Genomic DNA, 22333 nt, shown 5'->3' with positions numbered 1-22333 from the left:
ACCATGTCTTGCTTACTTTATGAGTAATCTCCTGCATTTCCCAGTACACATTTTGTACCTCAGAGAGGAAAAACTTAATTGAAAATGTTAGCAATAGTTCACTATGATTTTGCTGTGTGTGCCCACCTCTCTCTGGACAGGGGTTTGGGTTCAGGCCGGAGGACCATCAGGGCGTTGATGGCGCGTGTTGCCGGGGGCGACATGGGGAAATTGGTGTCCAGGGAACCCGACTTCCTGTGCAGAGGCTCCAGCCCAATGGCCCCCGCCATCTCACTCTCGATAGGACAGGAGCCGGCGCGCCCCTGGGCCACCATGGGACAAGAACCTGAGCGGGCGTGGTGGTGGTGGTGGTGGGGGTGGTGCACAGGGTCGTGGCCGGCCAATGAGGGGTCGTGGGTGGGCGGGGAGGAGGGGGGTGAACGGGATTTCTTCTTGGCTGCCGCCCCCGACAACAGTTTTAATAAACCTCCAGCTTTCCTCTCCTTCTGAGGACAGGCAGCGTGGATGGAGATGAACAGGGGGGGGGGGGGAACCCACAGAAGATGGTGAGATATAAAATACAGGTTTAATGAAAGAAATACAGGTTTCATAAAGCCTATCTTGAAAAGTGACAGCATAGTAATGAAATCTCTTTGTCTGTGTAAACAATACCTCTACAGAGTGAAGACAAATATTAGTTTTCTCTACATGAGAAAAAACTCCTTACACATTAATCAAAAAACACATTTATGAAACAAATACAGTAGAAACATATTTTCCTGTTAACTCCACCTGACAAAAGGAATCAAACTGGTGATAAAAGTGCCTTTCTTTCATCAGAAGGCAGACGGTAAATAAAGGTGAGCCGGACACTAACTGTCCTCTTCACGCTGATGCTTACGTTGGAAGGACACTGAGGACATGCACTTTAGATTAAATACATTGAAAGCAATAATTAAACATGAATACAAATGTGCAGGTTATTAGAAAAAGATATTTGATCTGTAATATATACTGCAACTGCTTTGGTTGATTCATGAATGGACAAATAATGATAGTTTGCTGTGTTTGCAGAGCCTCCATGCTACTTTCTTACAATAAACAGTGTATCAAATCATCCTACATCTGAATTGATCACGTTTTATCATGCAGACTTCTCTTGTAGATTATTCATGGGAAATAAGAACAGTGTTTATATGAGCAGAACCATTAGATGTAGGTGAAGCATCTCCTCTGAATAAAGAGGTAGCTTGATCTTTACCTCGTTCTGACCTTCACTCAAAGCTCTGAAATAAGGCATCAATTGTTATGGGAGTAGGAATACAACTCAAGAAAGTATGCTTAATAATATAATGGTCACACAGTATGAATGCCTGCAGGCACAATGCATATTTTAAAAGGCTGGTAGCCGAGCAAAGCGGTAAACTAACGGTCCTTCACGCTGATCACATGTGCATCTACTGCGGTGGTCTTAAGAAAGCTATATTGATTATAGGCAGAGTGTTTTTAATGGCACCTTAAAAGGCAGAGTCACGTTTTTCCATTTCTTGTCCCATTCCTGTGTGGCTTTGTGTCTTTTGCTGCTTGACCTGATTTACAGTCTCAGCCATGACGAGGGGATCAATACTGAGCATGCCTGAGCATAATTACATTTTTTGAGGGAAAGATGCATGAAGCCTCCATATCGGCTCTGTCAGCCATCTGCTGCTGTTATACATGGGCTGCTGGAGCGAGCATCGTTTTTTTGAGATGTGTTTCCCATCCAACACTGTCCTTTCGATGCAGTGATTGAAAGTTGCCATGGCTACGGCATGGGAGTTGCAAACATGCAAGCTACAAAGCAAAATGGAAATCACAGAATTCAAAATGTTCGGTTCTTAATTGTCTAAAAATGGAAATAGTAAACAATATATAAACTACTTTAGATTAAGACGATAAAAACAGATACAACAGCTTTAGAGAGGAAGATGGTTCCTTTAAATAAATGCAAAGCAACAGGGAGAGTGGACGAGAGAACAGAAGGAGAGCGTGTGACCTGTTGACCACCATACTACTGCAAGGTAAATACATCACACGAGAGAAAACAAATTAAACTCTCTCCTTACAACAAAGCAATATTAAAGCCCCTTGAGGCAAATGTGTTGTCTTTGAAGAAGAAGAAGAAGATTCAACTTATTGTCATTACGTAGTACAGGTACTTTGTAACAAAACGGTTTCTCTGCATTTGACCCATCCTAGTGTTAGGAGCAGTGGGCTGCCATTATGTACGGCGCCCGGGGGGGCAGTGTAGGGAACGGTGCCTTGCTCAGGGACACCTCGGTAGCACTTGGTCTTTCCGGGACTTGAACTGGTGACCTTCCAGATGCCAAGCCAAGTCCCTATGGACTTCACTACCATAAAGAATGGGCTATATAAACAAAATTGCCTTTACTTGACGAGAGAGCTGTTTAAAAAAAATATAGGACCCTCTCACTCATTGTTCAACTAATACATCCTTCTGATCTTAGTCAACTAAGACTTATTAAGTAAAGAAGTAAAATAGTGCTTATTTTCATGCTGTTTTATGCTGAATGTCCCATAGAATAGAATATTTTATAGCACATCTCTGGTAAGATATAAAGTGGTGCTTCTGCATGACTCATGGTGGAGACACTTAGTATTAAATATCTGTCTGTTAAACTCATCATCGACTCAAAACAACAATTGTATGAGGGTTAATCTGCCAATCATTTCTATAGTCGTTTCTCAGTAGCAGTAAGAAACGACACCATATGCAGACTTTTCATCATGCCGTGCACCTTGTAAAGGTCTTCAGGAACGTGTTGATGAGCGTGAACACTTCTGACTGTGAAGCTGACGATGGAGCAGACAAAGTCGTCAGTGAAATTCAGAGGGACAAAGGAAATCAAATACTGGAGCTGTGTGTGTGTGTGTGTGTGTGTGTGTGTGTGTGTGTGTGTGTGTGTGTGTGTGTGTGTGTGTGTGTGTGTGTGTGTGTGTGTGTGTGTGTGTGTGTGTGTGCGTGCGTGCTCGGGACCACACTGCAGGACTGGCCGCTCAGGAATATTGCATGTAATTGAAACTGAACGGTACATTGAATTGGCTCCACTTTCTTAGATATAATCGTAAAGGGAAGTACCAAAGCGCCTTCCATGAAACAGAGGCAGTAAAATCGGAGGATGCACATGACATGGACTGAACTTCATAATTCAGTGTGATCCTGTTCTACAAAGTCTGGCACACAGTCTAAAAAATCACAGTTATATACAGAGTATGAGGTAATGTCCCTTTCCTCCACATTTTCACAGATTTCCTGTTAGGTTCTGGTGTTTGTTTCAGCTTCCCCCACCTGAACGTGTAAATATTGGTTTACTATGTGTGAACAACATTTTTCTCACATCGTAAGTGCTAACCTTGATCAGAAACTGTTAATGACTTTATTCTCTCCTCTTTACAGGAGGGCATCACAAGCCTTTTCATTTTCTTTGCTCCAGTTTTCATAATGTCTCCAAAATGTTTTCATTAAACATGCTGCATGAGAGACTATTCTGGGGTAATGGTGACTTCTAATCACATTGCTAAGGCCACTGCTTCGATATAATGAACATTTATATTTATATCTATTATTTTTACCCGCCCAGCTGTCATACCAAATTGACAAGCCTTAGCAGATGGCTCAGTAACACATACAGCTAGTCTTTAAACCGCCTGAGCTTCATGACTGCAGTTAAAAGGAGTAGTCAGAAAACATGGAGACGATCACAGTGATAAACTGTCAGAGATACAGGAAAAAACGACACAAAGAAAAAAAAGAATATACTTTATCTGCACTGTCCCAATTTGGGAGAAATGAAAGATTTCAGATTGGGATTTATTGGGTTTTTGCCTGCAGCTAACCATTCATTAATCCATTTATGCTTTTTAATCACTGTTTTTAAATGTCATTGTTTGTTGTGATTCTGCTGCACTATTTCTTTATGCTCTAAAGTTTTTATTTTTGTAAAGCACTTTGAATTGCCTTATGTTGAATGGGTGCTATATGCTTGCCTTGCCTTTTTATTTTTTGATCAACCACTTTATTGTTTAAAATGTCCATCATAATTTCAAGCTCAAGTTAACATTGCAAAATAGCTTGTTTATCAGTCGGACGAAATGTTCAAAAAGTTAGGAAAAACATTATATATAAAAATATATATTTACAATCCAATCGATAACATAGCATAGTTTAGACACTTTGATACAATCATAGACACTCAAAGGTCAGGCACTGTGGAGAATTGTGGACTAACAAAGGTATTTCATGGCAAAGAAATTAGGGCCAACTTAATAATATAAAGAATTGAAACATTACGGCACAACAGGAGAACTTTAAGGAGTGTTGAGTTCACAGACCTTTCCATCATTTTGTAAGTATTACGGCCCAAAGTCAACATCCAACAACCATACTTATGCATCAACACTGAAGAAGTACACAAAGTGTATTCCAAATCACTGGTATAAGTGTCTGATCAAAACCAAACAAATAAAAAGTGTAACGACGACAATTCCTGGCCCTAATGACCAGTCTTACTATGTAAATGTGGCAGCACAGAAAAAGTGCTGACCAAGCAAGCGATGCTGTATAAACACTTTGACTCAGCAGACCGACTGGAACAACAGCACGCCTTCAGAGATGTTCTGCATCCCCCTAAACAATAAGACTTGGTTATTTCTCACAGGATTAGGTTTATAAAGCTTTTGTTGAATTACTTTAACATAAATCAAATCTTGCTCACTGCCTACAGTATGCATATGAAATGTTCCACCTCTTTGGCAACATAGCCTTCTTTCCTGTCATGCAATAAAGCGCATTTTAATTTTAATTTTGGGAAAGGGAGAACAAAATGGAGAGAAAATAAAGATTAAGAGAAGGGGAGAACATTGTGTGTCAGAGAAGGAGAAAGCAATGAAAGAGGAGCGACTCAGAGAGGGGATAAAAGGTGGAGAGGACAGAGGAAAGGTGTAGAAACAGGAAGATAGCAGGGAGGACAGAGGGGTGTAAAAGGAGAGAGGAAAGGAAGGAGGTGGGACTGACAACAGCGGAAAAAAGTGAGTAAACACTCCCTCTCCCCTTTCATCTGCAGGCTTAAAGGCTTAATCAGCTGCCTGTGTGTGTGTGTGTGTGTGTGTGTGTGTGTGTGTGTGTGTGTGCGTGTGTGTGTGTGTGTGTGTGTGTGTGTGTGTGTGTGTGCGTGTGCGTGTGTGTGCGTGTGCGTGTGTGCTGTTGTTCTTAAGTCAACCACCAGATGGCAGCATACACTCACAATTTCCTTCCTGTGCATTTGAAGTGTAATTTAGTACCAGGCCTTGCACTGCAGCACATTGGCAGGATGCTGAAAAAGGGAAGCTAATTTTGTTTCCATTTTGCTGTTCCTTTTATAAACTTGTTTGTACAAAATGTGTACTTGTGCTTGTAAATGTGAATCTCTTCCCAATTAGAAACCTCCAAGACACTTACATTAGAAAGAAGAAGAAGACATACTTTATGAATCCCTTACGGGAAGATGTCTTTCTCCATTCTGTTGTGTTTGCACACATTACACACACAATGTAGAAACAGTCACATTGTGCTCATTTACTCTACTGCTCAAAGGAAAATTGGTCATACTATAGTCACTCCTCCCATTTTCATTGAAGATCAATGCCATCAATGCTTTTTATATAAACACTTAACAGACCTTCTGAAATCCTGCCTGACTTACTGACAGCGTTTCAGTTGTCAGCTGTCCTGTGAGTGCAGACTTCTTCGAAAAGTCTACAAGAACTTCTCAATGTCCAACGTGATGTGTGTCTGTGATGCAGGCTGTAGACAGCGTGACAAACAGAGATTACTCTGTGTCCCCCAGACAGTTATCATAGCCGCTTCATCATGGCCTCTGTAACAAAGACTGACTCTGGTGGGCTCATCGCCACCCTGACTTCAACCTGATGCTTCTGCCCCCCCATGCTGAAAGCAACAAATATAAGCACTGTGGATAAGGGTAAGACTGAACATTTGTTAAATGGTTATTATGACCATATCATATTTTGCCAACTTAAAGTGACAGCATTTGATATTTTTGTGCCATTATTCAGTATCATTTTCAACCTCTCAGGGAGTTAACGCTTCCAAAACTGTATTTTGATCATATTGTGATTCTTAAAATAGCCAAATCCATATTGAAAGGACGTTTTGGGGGGGAGTGGCAGCTTGTTGAGACTCGGTGAGGCAGGTCGTTGCTTAGGATTAATAGAAGGCAGAGAAAAAGCATACCAAAAAACACTAGAATTATTCTTTAAGGCAGATATTTAATTTAGTATAACAAGAAACAACCTTTGTACTTGTGATAAGGTGGCATTCTGTGATATCAGAATGACAAATGGGGCATTTTAAACACCTTGTTCCAACTTTTATGAGATATATTCAGCCTATGAGTAATGGTCCTGAATTCGGTTCAAGCCATCTTTGAGTGTGCCGATGTAAACAAGGCCGCTTCCTGCTGTTCCATAGTCAATGAGCTGTTTGTCAGCTAGCCATAGATTAGCTGTCCCAGACAGTGGAGCCAACAGTGAAACAAATGGAGCCGAGACAGATGCGAGCTCTCGCTGCCATCCTTCACTGTCAGCGCGGCCCGATTTAACATCCAGCGCTCTAACGCCGCACATCTCACAACATGGAGGATGGCATCCAGGAGGTGTGCCAGCTGCCCGGTGAATGACACTAACGGAGGTGGGAGGGCACATCAGAAGAAGGGGAAGTGGCACCATGTTTTTCTTCTTCTCACACTTATTGTATTTGCACTATTTTAGCTGAGTGGTCAAAAACAAGAGGGATTGTGTTTTCTTAACGGACTCACGCAAACTCAGTATTTGTTTTCCCATATTGAATTTCTCCAAAAAAACAGATGCCTGCCTCTGGATATGTTCATCCATTAGAGACCGTCAGGTTTAGAGTTATAACAGTTACTCCATTCATCAATTTGTTTGAATGACAGAGAATCAACCAGCAAGAATTGTAAAAATTGATCAATCACTTCTTGTTTTTTTATAATAACAAACGTTTCCTTCTCAATTGTTATAAGCTGCTGCTTTCTTTCTACTGCGTTGTAGTCCATCAATAATTGATATGTTTTGGAGTTTTGTTCAGAGAAAATAAATTACTGGCAGACATTAATGTACCGTGCGTTCAATTTGCAGATTAAATGATACATTCTTTAATCAAGAAAATGATAACAACAGTAAAAGAGGGTGGAAATAATTAATATTAGCCCATATTTAGAAGGCTGTGCTCTTATTTGATTAACATCTTACTTGATTAAAATCAAACATTAATTAAAACATGTTGAACCATTAGGTATTCAAGACTTATTTTATAAACAAGATTTTCTCTTTAGGGGACCTGTTTAAAAAATGATATCTTGTCTTGATGTTAATGCGCTCTTGAGTATGCATGTGGTGAGCATAATAGAAGTAACTTTGCAGAAGCAAGACATCCAATTATTCTATTAGAGAGTGCTAGTTGCTCTAATTTCTCAAAACACAATACATCTATTGCAAATCTGTTCAATCACTTTTTTTCTTCCACAGAGCATTCTTTACAGCATTACTCTGAAAAGTGGTTAAATCTAAAAACAAAGCAATGATATATGGCTCGCAGCTAAAATGTGCTTTTGCAGTTGTCAAGATGAGGCTCACCTTCTCTGCTTTGGGTGCGTGGGAGGGGCCCGGCGATGGCGGCTGGAGGGGATTGGCTGGGTCGCCGTTGAGGAGCACCGCTGACACGTTGGGAGGCGTGAGGCAGGACAGAGGGGAGGAGAGCGGGAGGAGGGGCCTCGAGGCGGGCGAAGAGAGAGGGGAGGGTCCCGGAGACACCATGGAGTGAGGACGACCCGATTGGCCGGGGCAGCGCGAGGGGGAGGAGCTCTGAGGACGCAGCGGGGAGAGAGCCACTGTGGGACGCTCCGGGCTGCCAGCTGGTGGACTGTGGACTAAAACAGAAAAAACACTTGTTATTATTAATGTAAAAACTGATTATAAATGCAGTTATTTAGTTCCTGAGTGAGTTCATGCCAATGTTTTGGGAGCTCTCAATATCTGAAGAGAGATATGATATCAAAATAATCCTTCAAAAGCCACATTTATGCAGACTTTAGGTTACAGAGAGATTCTCTTTCTGAAAAAGGATACTGGGTAGAGCAACATTAATTAACACCCATTATTGGTTTATGCGTTAAGGCTTTAGGATAACATAGGAAAAGGCTGCTGAAAATAATGAGAAGTTAAAATGTGCTACAGTATTTATGACATTTCGAAAAGAAAGCACATAAAATAAATAAATAACTAAAATAACTGAAAATGTGTAGGTGGAAGCTTAAGCTTCTAAAACCTACAATTTTATCATATCGTATTAGAATAAACAAACTCTTTCACTACAAGGTTTACACAAACAAACAAACAAAAAGATTAACAATTGTTTTACTTATTTTAATTATGCTAATTTAACCCCACATTCCTTATTTGTTGTCACAACTACACCAAGTTAACACCTTTGACAGATATCACTTTGAAGTCCTCCAACCTTTGTTTTTCTAAACATGCCTATCCCCATATGTCATATTAAGTTCATTATCTATGAGTATCTTGTTTAAAAGTTGGAGTCTTCAATTCTCCTACATTGTCCATTTCTTACTCTGAATAAAACTCACAAACACCAGGTAAACAGCCCAACCTGGGAGAATAAGGTTGAATAATTCAAACCCCATCCCTAAAACATTTGAATATGTGGAGCACTGTGAATAATCTAAGCTTAATTCGAGCACCCTAAATTCTGAACAAACCCCATCAGGAAAAAAAACTGTCTGAGATGTCCTGAGTTTTGGATCACTTTTCCCAGCGTTCAATTTGTATGAGGTCATTTGCTGCTCATGAGGATAAAGTACACACATACACACACACATAGGCATAGATGCTCAAAAACACACACTAGCCACCTGTTCTTCCACACTGCAGTACTTAGGCAGAAATCCACAGAGAGGCTCGCTGGTCATGTGATAAAACCACTAAGCGCTAGAACTATGCACATACTTTATTTTGTAATGGAGACCAGATGTGTGTCTGTTTGTGTGTATGTGAGAGTGAGAGAGAAAAACAGAGGGGGGAAAGGAGAGAGGCATGAAGCTCTGTCATTACGCCTCCATAAAACAAAAAGCAAGCACAGTGATGTCATTCAGCTGCGCGTACAGGAAATATGTGTGTTCACTGTGCACATGCCTGTGTGTGCGTGTGTGTGTGTTATTCTTGGCAGTGTTCTCACAGTGTGTACTTGTCAGCGTCCCAAATAAACGGTCACCATTATTTTCTCAGAAGGAGAAAGAAAACATACAAAGGGAAGAGAGACAGGGGTTCTGGAGAGATGAATAGACTCTGAGTGGAGAACAAGGCTGGTATGATCTGGACCTTGTTCACAAATAGGTGTGTGTGTCCCGTTTGTGATTGTGTGTGTGTGTGTGTGTGCACAAACAATACCACTGCGCGGTCAGATCTCTGTTTTGTGCCGACTGTATGTGCACAGTTTCAGTGCATTTCAGTGAATAATTCTGCTCTGAGTTACAGCATGTTCTTGTAGCTGTTCTGCTACAGAGGCTTATGTTCAGCGATGATGCAGTGGGTTCGTATAGTGCAGAGGAAAGATGGAGTGAGCATGCATGATGTTCATAGAACAATATCATAGGGTTTTTTCCAAGCAAAATTGTTCGCAGCATGAAGGCTCTGTGTTTTCGATTGTCCCCTCACAGCAAGAATACACCTGTTCCCTTTTTGCTCTCTCTGTTTGAATTATTGTTTTGCGTTTTCTTCTCTATTCTGTGTTTTTTAACAGTCAAAAGACAGGCATGTTTGGGCTGCTGGGGGCCTACAGTGGATTAAGGCTCTGACAATATGATTGCAATTCCCCCCAAAATCTCTTTCTCCTAATCACCTTTCTCCTGTGTCTACTTTATTGTTAAGGCAAAAATGTCTGAAATAAATTAATCACAACATTTGATGAATAGAATACTCAAAATGAGTAGGTCTTTGTGGAAGTGTCAGTGTGTCTTTATAAGCGCTGTGATGGTTTGATGGATGAATCAATGGAAACAAGTTAGAGATGATCAAACAGATTATGTGATTTATCAATATCTGTTTGATATACGATAAATATACTTATGGCTTGTACTTTTGGTGTGTTTTGCAAAAAGATTCTCAACTATCTTTTATGATCTTAATGTTCAAATGTGCACGTACCTTTGGCCATGTTCTGTACTTGAATGTCACTAACTGGTTCTTTCTTTAGTTCTGATTCCTTTTCACTAACAGCATGATGGAACCAGAGGTTAAATAGTCTGCTGTTAACATAAACCTGCACAGTTTTACATGGTGCAGAGGCTACTTGAATTAATGATTGATCAATATTCTATTATTCTGTAAACACAGACTAAGGGGATAAAATGCTGCGACGACCCAAATTATCTGCACTCTGCTCCTTAAAGCCTGTAGGCTGCTGAGCAGTCTTATCGCGCGCCGTGATATTGCCGAGCATGACATGAAAAATAGCAGAGATGTGAGTAAATTCCTTCCACTTGCTTAACATTTCTCTGGAGGGTGCAACAAGAAACGGCTCTCCTTTCTCATGATGTCATACTGTGAGTCTTTAATGTGGCTGCTTCTGTTGCAGGATGTTAGTTTCACGCGTAGATATCTCAACTTCTATTTGAGTGCAGCTTTGGAAAGGAAAACTAAACATAGTTTATTTACTATGTAAAGATGTGATTATGTTAATTCCTGAATAATCAGTAAACATGTGATTGGATTGACCAATAAATAGAAACAAAACCGAACCTTCTGAATGTTTCATGGAGCCAGTGCTTAATGATTAAAGCCCATTTTGTGTGTTGCTAACATGTGCGTGTGCGTGTGCGTGTGCGTGTGCGTGTGCGTGTGCGTGTGTGTGTGCGCGTGCGTGCGTGCGTGCGTGCGTGCGTGCGTGCGTGCGTGCGTGTGTGCGTGTGTGCTTACCCAGCTGCATTGAGGTGCGGGCCTGGTTGGCTGTGTGCTGGCTGGAGCGCAGGCAGTTCTTCAGCTGGGCGGCGGCAGTTTGTGGAGAGGAGGCGGGACTGGCAACAGAGTTTACTAGTGGGGTGGAGGGACGCGAAGAAGAGGGCCCCGGGGAGCCTGGGGACGAAGGGGCAGAGTTTCTACTGCACACGCTACCTCCTCCTCCTCCTCCTCCTCCTCCACCCACTGGACTGGATACAGACGACCGAGAAGATCCAACTCCAAACGGAGCCCTGCGGGAGACAGAGGGGTGAGGCTTGTCATTGAATGTTTCACATGTTTTCCCCAAAAGTTATATTGCTTTAGGAAAAAGGGTCTTTCTGTCATACCAATGAATGTGTAATGCCTTTTTTCTCCATCAATACTTTCTTTCACAACTAAATACCAGAAAAAACTGAGTTTACTGCTGATTAGCTATTGTTGTCATGCTAACAAGCTAAATACGGCTTCATTATACTTGTTTGTGGTGTTAGCATTTAGCTCAATCAAACTCTATGAAGCTGTGCCTGAGTACAGCCTCATAGAGTTTTGTTTAGTAAGAAATGTTAATAGCCAGTGTTTTGTCCATAATGGCAGACCAGGAGGTGCAAACGGGGCCATTATCCTCTGTCAAAGTGAGTGATTTCAGAGCTATTATCTGACCGGTGGATCAGCACGACTTAATGTCCAACTGTAACACATATGGAGCTGCAGGCTGCTCGAGCTCCTCTCTGCAGAGTGCTGAATGGCAGAACAGTGAGCCCAACATTATTGACTCGTATTCACACTCTTATGGCCGCCCATCGACTTCTTGTCACACACATACAGAGTTATGGCTTTCTCTGCGTGTGTACAGCATGTGTGTGTGTGTGTACCAACAGAAACATCAGAGTTATTCACACACTCTTTGCCTATCGAGTGTGTTTGGCTTGCTCGTAAAGTCCCATACGGATGATTTTTGCTGCTATCAGTAAGTTCTTACTACAGGGAAAACAATCAACCTTTACACCAATAGCGCATCTTGCCAGAGTTCAAAATCCTCATGAACAGCATTTATGCATTATGAAACTCAATCATTTATCAAAAGATATCAAATTAATTCAGGAAAACCTGTAATGGTCTCACTCTACAATATGTGTGTGTGTGTGTGTGTGTGTGTGTGTGTGTGTGTGTGTGTGTGTGTGTGTGTGTGTGTGTGTGTGTGTGTGTGTGTGGGCATCTTTGGCAGCCTCTCATTAACATATTGTACATTTTCTGAGCTGCACTGCAGACAAAGGAGGGGGGATAGGTAAGGAGCGACGGAGGGAGGGGAAAGAGGGAGAAGGAGAAAGTATGCTTGCATAAAAATAACAAATTGCCTCTCATTTGATTACTTGCCTGTCCTCTCTCTCACTCTCAGATTGTATAACAGCAGAATGTGAAGCAGCCATTCATATCCAGAGAGGGATCCCTGCTGTTTCTGCAACCGTTTAATCTCTGCATTTCATTTTCTCTCTCTGCCTCTTTCCTACTACCTTGTATTTCAATTTCTTCCCACCTCATTCTACCTTTCTCACCTCTTCACTCTCCCAGTCTGTTTCTTTTCCCTACACTCATACTTTCTGTCTATCCTACAGTTCCATATCTTTCTTTTCATCTTGTCGTTATTGTTCTCCACCTCATTTAATCCTTTCTATTTTCTTTCTTTCTATTATTCTAATTCGCCCTTGCTTTAATTCTCTCCCCCTCTCTCTTTCTTTTTCTTTGACTGCATCATTGAGCAGAATACAGATTAGATGAACAGCCTCTGCAAATGTTTTCACGCATACAGGAATAATGAGGGTGATTAAATTGCCAAATATGATTTCAGCACACTCATCTTTTTGTTATATTTGGTTTTAAGAGATTTGAGTAACAGTGTTTACGATGGTGATGAAAATGATGACGATGATGGTGGTGGTGATGATGATGATGATCTACACTAAGTTTGTGGCAACCCGACCGAAGGGAGTGTCAGTATCAGCTGACTGCTGTTTTGTACATTATATTGTATTTTAACAGATTTTAAAACAGATTTCAACAGATTGGATAAAATGGATTTTCTTGTGGTTTCCACTCTAATACATACTTCAAAATCTGGTCTTGTTTCCTGCTGAAAAAGTCAACTGTTCACAGTTTTCAATCCCTTCCTGGTAAGAATATGTCTTCACTGGTGTGACCAAATCCTTTTTGTCAGTTTTAGTGCCAGATATGAAAGCAGAATCCTGACAGTGCACGGTGTGGTGCAGAGGACGAAGCAGGAGGAATACATTATCAGATCCAGGAATACAGTATGTATCGGCAGATTGCGACTCCGCTTTTTCGGGGTGTTCCTCTGTGACAAGAGGCAGTGTGAGTACTGGAACACGTGCAATTACGTGCCTTAACAAGTATGCAAAATTGCACTGCTCAGCCTGATGTGTATTCGGGTTCAGTTGGAGCCAGAAAATTACCACAAAAATGTCAATGCAAATTACAATGACTGCGCCACCACTGCCTTAGTGTGAGGACAAAATTAGGGGCCTCAGTCTGATTGTACTACACTGCTGCTGGGTTGACATGACCAACCCGAAGGAACTCAATTGGTAAGTGGAGCAAATGTTGGAAAAAAACACATTTTAATGTGACAATGACATGATTGCTTGAAGAAGAAGCTCCCTGACCATCTCTACCAACCCATCAGCTGTCTGACCTGAACGAGGTAGCCACAATTACATTTACAGTAAATTACAGTTGTTAGTTTTTTTTACAGACAGACACTTTGCCATGACATTTTGTCCCTTTTTCAACTTGAGCTAAGAAAGTGTGTTACTGCACAACACCAGTTCAAAAGCATTTCCAGCCATCCAAGTGGAAATGCCAAGAGGCTAAAATATATCTTGAGATATAGCGAGTATCTCATGATTTGCTGAGGTAGATAATTGGTGTACAATAGAAACAGATTAAGCAGCTGTATGATTATCTACATGAAAAAATTATACTTCAACGCACACTAGAGCATAGCTCATCTGAAGGGATGTAAAACTACAGGAGCAAAAAAGAAGTACAGAAATATCCTATTTCCTTTGATTCTGTCTACATTGCTTTCCTTGTTTCAGCTGAGACAATCTCTCGATGTATCACATTGTTTTGGAGCACCCTCTTCTTGTGTAATGTTGCAAACTACTTAAGAATTAAGATATGGCACCACATACTGTTTACTTAGATTAAATAACTTTTTGCCAATTATCTCAAAATGTGCGATTCATTTGAAACCTAGCTATAGTTCCTTTGGAAGGTGTGCCACCACGATAATCTCCACCCTCCCCAATCCTGAGCTCACTGACCTGGACACGGGGGTGACGTAATTTCCCGGGAAGACACCGGAGGCAGCGGTTCTCAGCGAGGTGCCTTTGAACCACCCGTCTTGGCACTTCTCTGTCACCCGATACATCTCCCCTTTCCTAAGTTCAAGCTCGTCTGCCTTCTGGGGCTTGTAGGCGTATAAAGCCAGATATCTGTGGAACAAAGGCAACAGACACAATGTAAAAGTAAGGAAAAATAAATAAACCCTTTCAAGTCAGCAGGAAATCTCCGAAAACTGTTCATTAAATCCCCATCATTTCTCATGTGGGTTATTCCTAATGTGCATTATGCAAAGTAAAATCAAATGAATGAATAACTAAACAAATAAATGAAAATGAGCAAATCAATCATTTAGAAAAGCAACTGTTAGGAGGGAGGAGAGAATACCAAACTCCAAAGGTCTTTAACTTGAATCAGAAGAAAATAACAGCTTTAGTATACAAAAAATGGCTCACGAATATTCATTAATAATCTCTCTAGAAGTGTTTATTTTATATATCTCTTTTTTAGGTGTTTGATGTACAGTGCAGAGGATGAGAAACTGCAGAATGTCGATGCAGCACCTACTCCTTCAGAAAGCAGTCCTACAGTAGGATCTGTGTCAGCTCAAAGAGAGGAGCTGTGGAGGCTGGTCCTCCCACCATATACCATCCTTTTCTCCATCAGCATTTCAAAATAATTCCATTCAAACAGCAACAACAAAACGCCCTTTAAAGTTTATGTTGTGGGGGAGGACTACAAGTTAAGACAAGCTTATTTAAAGTGGACCTATCATGCTATATTTGAATAATATAGTGTAGGACCATACCTATATAAGGCATATTTATACTTTATTTTTTTCAAAATACCAAACAGATCATGCATTTTAGCCATGCCTCATTTTGCTCAATTTGACATTTTTTAGCCCTGTTTTTGCAAGGGCTGATTCTGTGAGAACAGCACCATCTACAGGCCTGGCATATGTACTACAGCGTCTCCAGCGCTTTCGAACGGCAATGGCCGTGGCTGTCTCCTCCTGATTGGTGGAGTTGGCCCAATAGCCGGAGCGCCACTTTCCTGACGTCAGGAAAGTGTTCAAATCTGGATCAGTTTTTATCAGATCCGTTGCAGCCCCTTTTTTAGTGATTTGGGTATGGAGGAAAATAGAGAGGGTTGTGTTTTCTGACACTTGGTGAGTTCCCTGGAACACCGGGGACACATACTCATGTATAAAAGACGTACAAGAGTGCATGATAGGTCCCCTTTAAGTAAATCAGGATTGTTTTCTGAATCCAATACACCTTTCTACTTAAAGGCTCTCTACTATTTGTATCTCAACAACTTAACTGAGTAAAGATCTTTACAGATAGTTTTACTACAGTTAAATGCACAAGTCGATTTCTGCTGTATCATACGAACGGCTGCCGCTAATGTTCGCTCAGCTTGTTCTCTGATAACTTCAGATGTAGACGTCGCTGACTTAAATTCAGATTTCTCTTTGAAAATATTGGCAACATTTAGGATAGTGAAAGTACTCATTATTCAATAAAATACATTTTGAGGCACAGTTTCTAACTAATAAATCCTAAACATAGCTTTTTTTTTACTACATCTATACTATATACTATGCTAAACTATATATCTACTATATCGACTTTGTTACCTTGGACTACAGTTTTAACCTGGTGACTATGCAAAAGAATGAGGCCTTTGGAGTTATTATAGTATGGAAATCCCTAAATACTAGATTGTTCCTATTTGTACTACAATTTTAATTTATAACATGACTAACCAATTTCCCAAAAAATGTATGTATAAATGTATACAAAATGAATAGTACCAGTTGACCAAAATCAGGGTCTTTTTGTGTTATATGATATTTGGAATAAATGGTGCCCTTGAACTATAACAAAAGACATTGTAAAAATATCAGAATCAGAGGCTCATATATCAAATCTAAGATGTATGACGGTTTTAATGTTGCAGTGTGGCCTGTGATTTATACAATTCTCAAGGAGAATTCAAATCATTTCTCTTGGAGGTTTTAATGTGACCACCAGAGGCTGCCTAAATTATTTTCCCTCCCATATTGTGTGCTGTCCCATGAATGGGAAATCAATAACCCCATGTTTACCTGTCTGCTCACAGGTACGCTGATAAATGCAGAAATTAGCATCCACTACATGTGAGACTGTGTTCATGAGTGGTGCCTCCGCGTTAACATATAAATAAGTTTCTGGTCCCAGCAGGATGTTAGTGGCAGGCTCACGACAGAAGACGATAACACCGCAGAGTAAACAAGCCCTATATGCGCTGATTCCCCGTTGCCATGGTAACAGATGTGGGGACCGTCTCCCGTCTTTCCATGGCAACAGGAATAGTTGCCAGGTCAAGATGGAAACGTCCGACCTCATCAGCGGAACAAGCCTACTCCGGACGTTTGTGTGTGTGTGTGTGTGTGTGTGTGTGTGTGTGTGTGTGTGTACAGAGCGCTATTTGGAAAGTGATATAATTAAAGCTGACAATGTTGCAGGCAGGATACCAGTATACAGTTAATAGTATACATCACACACACATGTGCACACACACACGCACGCGCACACACACACACACACACACACACACACACACACATACACACACACACACACGCACACACGCACACACACTTGTACTTCTATACTGGTGAGGACCCTCCTGGCCCATAAACCTAATTCCCACGTTGGAAAAAGTGATTACTGACCTTATGTCCTTACTTTCCAAAAATATCCCAAAATGTCCTTACTCTCAAGGTCTAAAACTCGAATCGGTACGCACACAGGTAGAATTACAAGGGCACAAACACACACTCACCTTGAAGATACCTGTGTGTTTCTGGCAGTTACCTGGTAGATTAATTAGGAGGTAAATTATAGAACAAGTCTTGCTCAGCGTTGGCGCCTCACCAGCCATCTGGATGTGACTGGTGCGGTTAGATTTCCACCAGAATTGAATTGTGTTGGTATGTGTCAGGTGGTTTTCACTCTTAATCCATTCACAAAATGATAAGATAAGATCATTTAAGTCACTGGGACAGCTTCCAAGCAAATCCTACAATGCTTCGTAATACCCATCTATTGTAAATAAAATGTGTAAGAGGTTGTAATATTTTAGCAGATTTGGAAAAATAAGGTTGAAAAAAATCATGGCATGTAATCACAACATCTTTTCTTTCATGTCATCCTCATCTCTCTCTTACCCGTGTGTATTAGGGCCGGACAGTACAGTGGTGTGACACAGTTGAAGCCTGGCATGATTTTTTATTTGACCTACAATGGCTGAGGAAATAGTAATAAGAAAAGGTGATGAACTAGCTTTTCCCGGGGCTCTTCCCTATGAAAGCAAATCACAGCTGTACAATGAAATGTATTGTGAGTGTAAGGGATGGCTGAGCTGTTGAAAGCCTTCTTATGAAACACTGATGTAAGCATCAACTCAACGGAGGGCACGGTGTTTGATGGTATTTTTCCTTTCTGAGGGGGATTTGATCGTTGACCAGTGGAGGAGTAAATGTGGTTGCAGAGGTGGTGGAAAGTGGCCAATAACTCTGGGCACAAAAGAGGAAATATTTTAAACGTTGCCAGGAGGCAGGTTCAGAAATCATGCTTGGATCTCAGGGCTCGTATCCACTCGGGTGGAACACAGAACGGGGGAGGAAGGAGGGGTCGCAGGTGGGAGAGCTGACAGCACCCTGAGGTGTACTCACATGTTGAGTGGCAGCTGCACCTTAGCGTGGGCCAGCAGCTCAGAGGTTATGGATGCCACTTTGGGGGGCACCAGTACCCCTGCCAAGGAGGGAGAGGGACCCGGGTGAGATGCATCCTACAGACACACAGAGAGATACAAATCAGGTGGCTTCCATTTAAAACAGAACATTACTCCAATATATGCCAGCAGCATTTCCAGCTTTTCAGTATGCATCCTGGGTGTTATTCAAAAACGCACTTAACCCAGGTGTGAATGCATCCAGAGGCAATGAATGCAGAAGCAATGTGTCTCCAGTCTCCAGCTATCAGAAAGAGCAATGATGTTAGGCACATCCAACTGTCAGAGTGTGTGATTGGGGAATAAGTTAATAAAAAATCTAGTGGAGAGGGGACACCTGCATGTTTACTGCATATTTAAAGCATATTTTTAGAGCCAAACCAAGAAATAAGCTGGGCTCAAACGAGGCGTACTGCAAATACTGTTGATCCAAATCAGCGTATACATGTTGACAGGAAATTGCAATACAAAATGTCAAGTTTATCCATATACTAAATACATAATAGAGGAGAAAATTAAATAATTCATTTATGTGACACATTTAAGTACAGTTATAATGTACCTTTCCTTCAGAATTTATCATATATTTTCTTTTCATATTTAGACTAAAATAAGTAAATTAAATCAGCTCCATTTTCACTATCAAATGTGAAATGCTGCTTAGCAAAAATAACCAAAAAATGTAATTATACAAGGAGCCAACCTTCAGGATATTTCCTTTACCATACATATATTCATGTAGACTAATTGCCTGACGTTTCAGTTTGTGCAGTAATGGCTTGTTTTAAAATGAAATAAAGCCTAATTTCTGCACTTATTGGTACTGTGTCAACCCGGAAAACATTGCAGGTTTAAAATAACATATATAATTATATATTGTATATGGTTAAATCAATCTGCAGAACCCTATAATGGTGATAATCTGTTAGAGAGGACTGATGTCTTGTTTTGATGGCCTTCATGTGTGACAAACTGGACTCATACATGTCCTTAATCCAAACATATTAAGCAGGAAAATAGTTTTTCAGATATGTAAATTGCTATTAAGATAAAAAAAAATGTTTTTACATTTCATTTAATTGTTATATGCATTTTCTTTTTCTTCATATACTGTATTTAATTAGTCAAATGGCCAAATGTAGCCACATACGGCCTGAAAATAATTGAAGTACTGCAACGCTTGTGTATGTACTTCACACACTTTGACTCAAGGTTGAATGCACAAACTTTACATTTACACTGAAGTATCTTTATTTAATACAAAAAAAATGTAATTAACACCGCTGCTTCATATAAACACTCATATGTGTGTGTGTGTGTGTGTGTGTGTGTGTGTGTGTGTGTGTGTGTGTGTGTGTGTGTGTGTGTGTGTGTGTGTGTGTGTGTGTGTGTGTGTGTGTGTGTGTGTGTGTGTGTCTCTGTGTGTGTGTGTGTGTGTGTGTGTGTGTGTGTGTGTGTGTGTGTGTGTGTGTGTGTGTGTGTGTGTGTGTGTGTGTGGGTGTGTGTGTGTGTGTGGGTGTGTGGTGGGTGTGTGTGTGTGTGGGTGTGTGTGTGTGTGTGTCTCTGTGTGTGTGTACCTGTATGCGTGCAGCAGCTCGGGGGTCAGAAGAGCTGATGAGGACAGGGTGGGAGATCTCCATGCTGTGTCTGTTGTTGAGTTGGGCGGCCCTCTGGTTGACTGACAGCGCGGAGAACGAATGCCTCTTCTTGGCGTTCTTCTTCCCTTCGCTTCTCCGGTGGCCATTTCCATTTCCATTGGACGGCGAGGCGCTGGGGGAGGGACCAGGAGAGCAGGGGACCCAACGGGGCTGGCTCTGAGCTGGGACCTGGACCGTTAGTCAACGTGGGCTTGTCGATTTCCATCAACTGCTTGGCTGTTTCATTTAACTGAGAGGAGAGGAAGAGGAGAAGCAGGTGGTTGACAGATCAGAGAGGCGAGGAGAGGGGGAGGACAAGAGAGAAGAGAGGGAGAGTTCAGGTGTTACATTTCAGTCCTTAGTGGTTCACATCCAGAACAAGTGTTTGTGGCCTTTCCTCACTGGTTTTTGTTGGCAGCTTTTCAAAAAACGAGCAGCATTACAATCATCACTTACAACAACTGGCCCAGTGAGACTCCCTTTGTGTAACACACACTCCCTCTAAAGTCTGTTTTTGTCAAAAAAAGACTCCCACGCACAACATAACCAAACATGAGCATCCCGTTTTTTCCCACCTAACTTTGGTTTAATTTCACTTCATTCTTGGATAATTGATAGTTATTTATCTAAAGGGGACCTATCATGCACTTTTGTACGTCTTTTATACATGAATATGTGTCCCCGGTGTTCCAGGGAACTCACCAAGTGTCAGAAAACATAACCCTCTCTCTTTTCCTCCATACCCAAATCTCTAAAAACGGGGCTGCAACAGATTTGATAAAAACTGATCTAGATTTGAACAATTCTCTGATGTCAGGACAGAGGAGCTCCGCCTATATGGCCAACTCTCCACCTATCAGGGGAATGAGAGGTTGCCGTGGCATGGCAACAGCATGGTAACATGACGCTCGTAACTCGGCCCCCTCCTTTGCAGGGGGGCGTGGTCAGCTGCAGCGCATGCAAAGACAGGGTGGAGGAGAGCAAAATAGAGCGAAATGAGGCATGGCTAAAATGCATGATCTGTTTGGTATTTTGAAAAAGAAAACGTATAAATATACCTTATATAGGTATGGCCCTACAATATATTATTCAAATATAGCATGATAGGTCCACTTTAAGATATGAAATAATTCCAAGTTAACTTTATTAATGCTTTAGAACAAAGTAATGTTGTTATAAGACTGTCAAGATGTAAGATATTAACACCCTTTAAATCAACGCATTTCTACCAAATCACAAGCACACACACTCAAAATAGCATATTTGAAAGCTTAAGGAATGAGATTAAGATGTATGCAACACACTGCACATCTAACCAAAAAGGAAAATCTGTCATTTTACGCTTTCCTAATGAGGTTTTTATCCACAACAATGCTAATTGACTGTTAGGAATATGTTTTTGCTTTTATCATTACCCCAATAAATGTAAGAAGTAAACATTCCCTCCAGCAAAGAGTCCATAATTAGCTGTATTTATCACATGATCTGGTCACAGATCTGGATTATAATAATATGGTGAATTGTTTTTTGTTGTTGTTAGAAACTGCTGAGGAGTAAACACTGGTTTAAGGTACCAAAGCTCCCTCTGTCACTGCACGTTGACATGACCATATTAATTATAATAATTTAATAGTAAATGAAAAGTATGTCAGGCACTTTACAAAGCTTTGTAGATCCAAACAAGTGTGAGCACCATCATTTAAAATGTGTGTCTGGCATTTTGAATTGTTTGTGCTCTGTTAAAAAGGACAGTTCACATGGCACCGGATGTACACAATACTGGCAATAAAGACATTGATTTGGGGTTTTCAAAAGTAACAATATTTCCATCTAGTTCTAATAAATTTGAGAGAAGACACATATCTGTATCTAATGTCTCAGACACTCTGCAACTCACACCAAAACAAGATAGGTTGAGGAATAGCACAAGAGGCAAGAGGACACATACATATTTCTGATCTTCTGTTCTCTAATATGTGATCCTCATTTGCGGTCTGTGATGGGGATCAGATAATTTCCTCACTTCCAAAATAAATGACTGGTGTAGTACATAACACCGTTTAATTCCATGTGTAATTTTAGCAAGCTAGAGCTGAGACTTTTCTTATCAGAGTGGAGTGAAAATAAAGTTGTTAAAATGAAAGAATGGATGTTCCATACACATACAGATAAGCAGCATGTTGCAATAACTTATAAAAGCTGAAGCATCCCCTATATAGCTATCACACAACGTGATGCCTTAGGGTTTTTTTGCCCTGTGGCTGAAAGCATGTCTTGGTTGTAAATGGAAAAACAGTCAGCGTGTTGACAATTATGGGGCTTTGCGGTAGTTTAGGTAGGTTCAGAAGCAGCCTGGCGCTCATTAATTCTGCTCACTCCAACACTCACACTGCTCCTTAATGTTCCCCAACTACCTGCTGCTTGCAATTTAACCTCCTCTGCCTCATTCAGCAGTACCGTTTTGGTGTGTTTTTCAAGATACT

General features: G+C 41.0%; 1 protein-coding gene across 1 annotated transcript in view; it reads right to left on the bottom strand.

The window, feature by feature from the left end:
* LOC117485795 (E3 ubiquitin-protein ligase SH3RF3-like) overlaps positions 1-22333 on the bottom strand; it is a 97189-nt gene that overhangs the window by 846 nt on the left and 74010 nt on the right. The window contains 7 exon segments of the mRNA XM_034134496.1: positions 127-485; positions 7693-7985; positions 11050-11321; positions 14412-14582; positions 18155-18270; positions 19791-20009; positions 20011-20100. Of these exon segments, the coding sequence (XP_033990387.1) occupies positions 127-485; positions 7693-7985; positions 11050-11321; positions 14412-14582; positions 18155-18270; positions 19791-20009; positions 20011-20100 (1520 nt within the window).

Source organism: Trematomus bernacchii, unplaced genomic scaffold, assembly GCF_902827165.1.
Source record: "Trematomus bernacchii unplaced genomic scaffold, fTreBer1.1, whole genome shotgun sequence".
Taxonomy (NCBI): Eukaryota; Metazoa; Chordata; class Actinopteri; order Perciformes; family Nototheniidae; genus Trematomus; species Trematomus bernacchii.
This window is presented reverse-complemented; position numbering and strand designations above follow the sequence as displayed.